The 8,772-nt window shown below is 46.0% G+C and overlaps 1 protein-coding gene across 1 annotated transcript; it reads right to left on the bottom strand.

Annotated features, from left to right (window-relative positions):
* Window positions 1-5,843: 5,843 nt before the first annotated feature.
* Window positions 5,844-8,293, bottom strand: LOC133921261 (protein RICE SALT SENSITIVE 3-like). The gene is made up of 7 exons (XM_062366063.1): window positions 7,824-8,293; window positions 7,611-7,664; window positions 7,329-7,511; window positions 7,101-7,206; window positions 6,971-7,012; window positions 6,822-6,878; window positions 5,844-6,617 (listed from the first exon to the last, which is right to left on the bottom strand). The coding sequence occupies exons 1-7, from the start codon at window positions 7,958-7,960 to the stop codon at window positions 6,114-6,116; spliced, it is 1,083 nt and encodes a 360-aa protein (XP_062222047.1). The 5' UTR covers window positions 7,961-8,293; the 3' UTR covers window positions 5,844-6,113.
* Between the last annotated feature and the right edge of the window lie 479 nt (window positions 8,294-8,772).

The following is an 8,772-nucleotide window of genomic DNA, read 5'->3' on the forward strand; positions in this document are numbered from 1 at the left end:
GCCTCACCGTCTAAGAGCACAAAGCTTCAAGAGTAAAAGATTGTGAATCGAAAGCTTGACGATGACTCGAATGCTCAAAGATTTGCATTTTTGCTCTCAATCTCTTAATCTCACTCACCAAACCCTAAATTTCAAATCTAGCAAGAAACAAGGCTCTAGATAGGGTTTGGGAGGGCTCTTGAATGCTTTGAAGGTGTTTGTCCACAAGTAGTTCAGCAGAAACAGCAGCATTCAATTAGAGGGGGAGAAGAGGTATTTATACCCTTCCCCCAAAAACTAGTTGTTACTGTGCTAATTGACTTTTACCGGAGTATCCAGACTCACCCAGAGACTCCGGCCAGCACAGGAACTCGAGCACATAATGCTGTTAGAAATTAGCCGTTACCGCGAAATTTGAACTGACTTGGAGACTCCGAGTTTGCCTGGAGACTCCGACCTTAAACATTTAAGCCCAAACAGAGAGGCTCTGGCGGAGTCTCACTCGGAGACTCCGGCTAAAACGCTAGAGCCCGGAGTATCTGGCCCAACCCGGTGACTCCGACCTGAAACATTTAAATACTAACCAAAACTCTTTGGCGGATTCTCCCCCGGAGACTCCGGCCAAAATGCCAGACCCCGGAGTATCCGGCCCAACCCGGAGACTCCGGACTCAGGCAACTCAGCCCTTTTTTTTTTATGTCCGTGGATGATGTGCCTCTCATCTTTTGGTTCTAAAAGGACACTTTGAGCACTGAGGCACCATCAAGACTATCAAATGAATCCCTCTTGATAGTACGGTATTTCTAACTTAAATTCAAAAGATAAAATTAATTAAAACCTATTGAGCAACTACAATCCGCTTCTCTTTTCTTTTTGAGGGATGCCAACGTCCATTAAATTCACCAATGGGACTAAACCATGTTTCTAATCTCAATAAACTCATTAGTCCCTTAATCGTTTATCATTAATCATCAAAACCCACTTAGGGGGCATAGATGCACTTTCAGTTTTATCGTTTGCCATCGGAAGTTTTTTTAATAATGACATTCTTGCCCTTGCCTCTTTTGTGCTGGGGAGCCCCCACCTTCCCACTGCATCCTCCTTTATCCTCGGCTTGCCCCTTCATCCCGCGATGCAAATCTTAGATCGACAAGGGCGACAGTGGGTGCGGTGTAGGTGTGGAGCGAGAAGGAGGAGGTGGTTCTTCGTGGCGCGCGTGGAGGTAGTCAGAGAGGCTTGGGTGCAGCCTGGCTCAAGTGTGGAGCGGGGCTGCGGAGGGGCTCGGCATGGGGTTGCGGACTGCAGAGGGGCTTGGCCTCGCCTTGCATGCCTCCCTGAACGGTACCCCCAGTGCATTCTATGTTGCTTGCTAAGCTAAGGCATTAGGACACATTTTGTTCACATGATAGATCCTAAATCAAACAACTTATTGAAAATCAAACTAGTTGGCAACTATAAATACACTAGGAAGAATCACTCATGTTTTTTCTTCGTGAAAGATTTAGATTCTAACACCACAAATTTCAAAGACTTAAATAAGGAACCTGTAGGTGCTAATGATAATGGCAAGGACAATGTTCCAAAGAAGGATTTTGATTTTTTATTCTAGTTGAGTCTGAGTCCCACTGTGAGTCTGACTTTGAGGAAGAGTTGGTAGGAAATGACTCTTTACCAGATCATATCCAACATCCTGCTCATGATAGAGAAGACCCTCCAATAACAATAGACAGCATATATCCCAACATTGAAGAGTTCAAGCTGGCATTGGCTCAGTATGCAGTGAAACACGAGTTTGAATATAACACTCAAAAGAGTGAACCAGCTAGATACATAGCCTATTGTTCAAGGAAAGAAGAAGATAATTGCCCCAAGAGGATACATGCCTCTAAATGGAGGGCATGATCACTATAATGGTAATTGTAGATTGCTTTGTTAATTGCTTTATTAATTATTTTAGCTAATTGCACAATTTAATGATTGCTATTTTTCACTTCTTTAGGCGAAGAACCCTTCTGAACATGAATGCACCAGTGAAAGAAGGAAAATGAAGGTGAAGAATGCAACCAATTTTTGGGTGTGTGAAAAGGTGAAAGACTGGCTAATTGAAGACACAACTTTTGGAGCAAAGGAATTACAATTTACACCTTCTATGACTTTTCCGTCAAGGTTAGCACTTGCACAGATTTCCTTATGTTTGTATGAAAATCTACTTTGAATAGTAAGTAACTTCTTTTCTACCATAACCAAAGCATTGAACCTGCTACGAAGAAAAAAGGAAAAGGAAATACCTCAAATTTTGGGAGATCGGTTAGGTAAAATAATCAATATATATTGTGTACTAATCAGTTTTTAGTGTACCTAATGACTAACTATATAAATATCAGGTGCAGGTCAAGAAGTAGCTCAAATCAACCTTGGGCACTTTGTGTTGAGTACCCTATCCCAGGTTCAGGCAAGCAAGCACTAATTATTGCTACTGCCACCAAAGCTAGAGGGTGATTGGGGACAAGGAAAAGCCTAAAGGGAAGGAGCAGTCTAAAGGGAAGACAAAGAAGATGGAGCCTATGGTGCCACATGATAGCTCTGCAATGGGCACCAGAAGCAAAAGAGTGGAACTCACAAGCCTTGCATTATGCACTAGAAGCAAAAAAGAAGGCTCAGTTTGTGAACAACATGCAATGTGTGATGTGAACATGTACTTATTTACCTTGTCTTGGACCTGATGTAATGTGTATGTGAAATACTTGCTCCTTTTGCTTAGTCTAGATGAACCAATTGATGTCGATATAGTGTTGTTTATTTACATTGTGTCCATGAACCTTATGTCCTGATGTAATATATGCATTTATCTGTGAACCTTATATATTTGTGTTCATGCAGTTATTATTCATTTGAGATGATTACTCCATCTATATTTTAATATATGCGCTTGTTTTCGCTATTGTGTCCACTAAAATCATAAAGTCGGGTTGATATGCATTTGTGTTGGAGTATGTATATTTGTGTTCGCAATTGTAGTGGCACGAAAGGAAACTAGGCAAAAAAAAAATTTGTTACATGGTAGGGTAAATATGTCTTTTCCAGTATGACTTAACAATATCTAAGGGTCAAATTGATAGTAGTGGCGGAGAAAAGATGAAAACTATAAGAGATTACAAATAAGGAAAGCCAAAAAATTCAGCGGCAATTAGGACATGACCTTATCTTATGGCAAACAGAGAATTTTCTCAATTCTTTTGCCCACACTGCGCAATGTTAAGTCCAGAGATGAGCACACCCATGGGCCACAATTGGGCCCAATCTTAACCGGGCCGGTTACCGCATCTTTTTACGATTGTTAACAGCAGTCTAGCACACGACGTTTGTGTCATGTCACAGCAATCAATCCGTACAAAAAATGATGAAATCGATTGATCGAACAGCGACATGCCAATATGCATGTACTGCTAGTCTGCTACAAATCGCATGGCCAACAAGTAGTCAAGCCTGGGCCGCACCGGGGCACCCCACGTTCCTTGAATCCAGTCGCGACGTGCGCATCGTCCGTACCGACTCCCTCAACGACCCAATGATTGCCCGAGCCTCTGGCAGAATCTGCTTTCAGCAGCCACGTACCGAACCCGCGCCATCGCGTGCCAAGCGGATGTAGCGGAGCAGCCGGCGTACGTCGAACGGTGCCAAATATGCTCTCGACCATCGGCTTGGGTTCTCGTTGCGAGCGCGTAGGGTTCGGGCTCGGGCTCGGGAGCCGCGCGCGCGCCGCAAAGTCGGCAAGGCAGCGCAAGGGTCGAGCCGGCCGGGGACATAGTTTTCGCCGCCCTCCCGTCCAACGCTTGGGTTGGGTTGGGTTGGGTTCTCGACCGTCACGCGCTTACCGGCGGATGGGTAGCTTCGGCGTCGGGGCACGCGGTCGAGGAGCGGGAGCGAAGCCAACTGAGAACGTCGTCAGGGTCAGTTCCATTAAATAACGAGATCAGCTCTATTAAATCACAGTGATAAACAGTAATGTGTTAAGGAATTATAGAATTCCGTTAGGGTCTGGTCGCTAATCCGATAAAAAGGGCTGGCTCCGTTTGGGTTGAGGAGGTTGGCGCGTCGCCAGTCGGACGGACCTGTCGTGGTAGCCGAGCAGGACATGTCTCGTCTCAAGCTCCTGCGCACTGTGGCACCGTGCAGTCAAAGGCGTGAACAGGAGGCGCTGTTGCGCACATGCGTGGACGAGTTTCCCAGGCGAGGCGATGGATCCTTCGACAGAGCCGCGGCATCTGTCCACGAGTGAGCCGGACATGCACGCACGTACGGCCTCAGCGCACGGCCGACGAGAGGAAACTACTAACGGCAGCGTGGGGCAGGGTTCAAATATAGTCGGTAACTGTTATTACTGTAGTTACCAAATGGTGGGTTTGAATTGTATTTATAAATCGAGTGATTACTGATTAAATTTAAATTTAAATTTTTTTAAAAACAAAAATTTGATGAAATTCTATCAGTTCCTACCGAATTACTATACAATTTCCGTCGCCGCACGATTTTTGAGGTAAGAAACAAGGACGGACTGCCCGATCTCGTCTATCTACGAACGGTTAAATTGCGTGTCGATCTCGTCATGCGAGCCGTACACCAGAGGCAATCAAGCAGGGTTCAACAGCTCTTCATTGTTCTCGGCAGGGGACTGTTTGGAATTCCAGCGTTACTGTGTGTCTGCAACAGACACGAACACTGTGGCATGAACGACAAGCAGGAATTGAGTATGTCAGTGGAGAACGTGCATGGTGCAAGTTTGGTGTAATCTTTCAATGAGGCAGGAAGAACAATTAATTCACTGGATTTGTTATGTATATACAGTGGCGGAGGTTAGTGGGGTCAAAGTGGGCTATGATTCCCTCTAATCTTGAAAATTATTTAAAAAGCATTTAATTTTACCACTAAGTGATAATAAATTACTAATCTGACTTTTCTAATTTGAGCTCATGCTAGATTAACCCTCTTTCTTTTCAAGCTCGATACGCAACAGTTTGCAGCTGCTGGCCGGTCATGATTGCCCCCTAGTCTGCTGGTTCTTAGCTATGGGGGCAAGGTGAATTTATTCGGACATGATCAGCAACCGGAGCCGATCCGCCATCCATGTATGTGGACCAGGAAGCAAGCGTTGCCATCGTACTCATCATGTAAATGTTGGAATAATGAGATAAATTTGAAGTATAGATTTTATTAAGAGTAAAACTATATAGGATGAACTATATGCATACACTAGAAACAACAGATCAATCATATATTTTAGATCAAAATCATATTTCTCATAAGTAAAAATTGTGCGCATAACTTATTCGTTGGGTTGATGAAGACGAACTTTCGCAGGGCGATCTGGTTGATGTTGTAGAAGCAGCTCATTTGATGTAGTCAAAGTCGAGAAAAGAGAATAACTCACGGTAAGTCGTAGCAATCACCAAGCGATCGCACTTTGTGCTATCCAAAAACCTAATTATCGCCCCCATGTAGAACCTGACACTGGTTTGAGAGATGTACTCTTCTTTCTCCTCGATGCACCATGGTTAGAAAAGATGATAAGGCTTGGTAGTAGAACCGTTCAATGCAGCGCTCACAAGAAGGGAAAAGGAGAAAGTGATGCCTTTTTCGGGGGAAACAATCAGGACATCTCTTGATTCTCAAAGAGCTAGAATGCAGCAGCAATGGCTCATCAAAGAATGGCAATATGAGATTAAAGTGTATGCTTTAGAATTTCATGAATGACCATGTATGCGCCAATTCCAACAGTAAATGCACACATGGTCACCCCCATGCCATGTCCTTGATTAGGTGACGCTACTGCCTCACAGAACATACATTCATCAGCGTGACCACACTGAACGTAGGTAACCTCTGTTGAACTTATAACGGTTCGATATATCGGGTACGTACGTACGCACGTACGCACTTTGCGGTACGACTAGTACTCCAAGCACACGTACAACAGCACACATGATTGGTTTGATGCAGAGTAATCATATAATGCGGCGCATTCTAGAAAAAGACATTGCAACTACCATGCCTGCCTTGACACCTAAGTACAGCCGGCCGTCGACGCATGCATGCACAAATCATGGTAGTTGCTTATTATTAGCGACGTTGTCAGACTAAAATCCCTCTCTGTGCTTATTAGCCATGTTGACGTAGTAAGACACTGGGGCAATAGTGGCGGCGACAGCAGCAACGCTAGTGCTCTCGCCACCATTGCCAGCAACAATGCCGCTCCCTGCGGCCGTGTCGTCCATGCTGTGGTACTCGGCGTGGTCGACGGCGTCCACCTCCTCCTTGGCCACCATGTCCATGCCGCGGGCTCCGGCCACCGCGGGGTCGACTGAGGGCAGCTTCGACAGGAGCGCCTCCAGGCTGCTCATCGACGGCACGATGTGCATCTGCGCCGCCGCCGCCGACGCCTGGCCGTAGGGGTCGAAGAGCTCCATCGGTGGCACGAGTCCCGGCGGCCAGCTGCAGGCCGCGTCCGCGGGGCCACCGACGACGCATCCGCCGGCCGGGAACGCGGCCGACGACGGGTGCGGCAGCAGCACCCCCGGGATGCTCTCCAGGTAGCCGAACTTCCGGCGCAGCATCACCACGTAGCTCAAGTCCTCCGCCACCTGCGTACGTGCAGCCAACCATGCACAGCAATTCATCAAACATTAGTAGTACTACACACGATCGTACGCTCGTACATATTAGCTTGTACGTCTTGTCGTGCATGCATGCACCTCAAGCGAGCGTGACACCAGAGCCACCAAGTCGCACGGTCACGCTGCAGTGCAGCAGCTTAGTGGAGCGGGTGTAGAACAGTATCAGTGTACCTTCTTCATGGAGCCAAGCTGTACGACGCCTTCTCTGACGGCGATCAGAGCAACAGTCTGCGGAAGAACGATAAAAGATGTGTATCAGCTTTGGCATGCGGAGCTTTTCACTCAAACACGGGGCTCCTGAAATTTTAGCTGCGTGCTACCTTGATACCGGACTGGAACTGAGCCTCCCATGTCCTTGGATGCTGCAAACACAGGGGGAAAAGTTTTTATTCGTGTCTCCAATCGAATTTGCGAACACATTAGCGTTGATTGGTTGAGGTGAACGCTTACAGAATCGGCAGGGTTGCTCCAGGAGGAGATGAGGTTGATCTCATGCCCCTGGGCCTCCTGGAACACCCATTTGTGGCTGTGGTCGGCTGCCACTTTCCCTATCAACCTGCAACGCAAAACGCAATCGCAAAATACATGGCGAACTGGACCGCGATAAGCTTGCTGATTAGCATATGCCATGTGATTAAGCTGTGGCTGTTAGTAGTCGTAGTAAGTATTATGTTTTACCCTTCACCGTAGTTGTAGATGTCATGAGACATCTTGAAGAAGAGCTCAGGCTGCAGGCCCTTCACCTCCTGCCCAGCAGCACCAGCACATTCCGTGCAGGCAGCGGCGGCGGCAGCAGCTGCGCCCTCGCGGTCAGAAGCAGAGGCTGCGAAGTTGCAGAATCCATCCTCCCATGCCAGGATCCTAGACGAAAATTTTGCACCCCAGGAATCACATACATTAATACATACAAACCCAAAATCCGTAAGAAATTGAAGAGGAGAGACTTGTCTTAGACCGTACCAGTTCCTCCTGTTCCCTCTGGTCCGGTCATACATGCCACCCTGGAGATCCCATCTGAACAATGGATAAACAAACCAGCAACCCAAATGGCCAAACCAAACAAAATGCATCATCAAGGACCATGAAAAGAACCAACAAATGGAGCGATGTTTCCCTGTTCTTTTGCTTTCTAACGAACAAAATCAAGTGCCAACTGTATGTTAAACGACTCACTTGGGGGGCGGGTAGTTTCTCGGGAGGATCCGCCAGAAGACGGCGTAGACCCACTGCGAGTCCTCGTGGGTGCAGAGGCTGCGCAGCGTGTGCTGCAGCAGGTGCGTCACGGCCAGCGGGTTAAGCTGCTCTTCCATTGCAGCAGCAGCTTCAAGCAGAAGCACGAGCTTATGGCTCTGAACTGCGCAGGTTTATGGCCGGCGAAGTAAGAAGCTTCAACCCTGCTGTGCTGTAGCTGCTTGCCTTTCCTTCACTTAGCAGCAGTGATCATTAAACACTGAATGCTGAAGCTGCACTTGATTTGAAGCTAGCTGATCGAAGGGCTCTAGAATCTAGAGATTGATGGAAGCTAGAAGAGAGGCGTAGGAGTAGGTGTTTCCTTTTCTTGCTTGCTAGCCTCCACTTTTGATCGCTCTGCTATCTGGTTGTGACTTGTGAGGTCAGGCTACCAGTCCACCACCGAGGGAGCAACCACACTAGCCCACATTTATACAGGTAGTAGCGCCTCTCTCTCACCCACACACTACAGTAATCACTTTATGAGGTACTGGTACATTGCTTCTCTCTTCCCACAACTTTAGACGTGGACCATATCTTGCATATCTATTATATTATTATTTAAGTATTAAAAAGAGTATTTATGTTCATTCTCACGAAATTATTATTTTCATCAAGAAAAAGAAAATGATCTAAATCACCTATTGTTATGAACATCTAAGGATTTAAATTAAATCAAAGAGCTCATATCAAAAACGAATAATAAATAGTTAAATCCGAAATTAAAATTATGAAAAATTAGCAGTTCGATTTCCATATACTTTGAGGAGCAAAATATCTAAATAAATAGTTCAAATAAAATAAAATAAATAATAATTGAAATTAAAATTAGAATAGAAAAAAGAATAATTAAAATTGCGATGAGGTTACTCACACTATTAGCATAAACCCT

The sequence above is a fragment of the Phragmites australis genome, chromosome 6, assembly GCF_958298935.1.
Source record: "Phragmites australis chromosome 6, lpPhrAust1.1, whole genome shotgun sequence".
NCBI lineage: Eukaryota > Viridiplantae > Streptophyta > Magnoliopsida > Poales > Poaceae > Phragmites > Phragmites australis.

Coding starts and splice junctions, on each gene's coding strand:
- LOC133921261 (XM_062366063.1), bottom strand. CDS start 7,960: ATGGAAGAGCAGCTTAACCCGCTGGCCGTGACGCACCTGCTGCAGCAC. Junction 7,512..7,610: donor AGAGGGAACAGGAGGAACTG/GTACGGTCTAAG, acceptor ATTTTCGTCTAG/GATCCTGGCATGGGAGGATG. Junction 6,618..6,821: donor AGCTTGGCTCCATGAAGAAG/GTACACTGATAC, acceptor GCACGTACGCAG/GTGGCGGAGGACTTGAGCTA.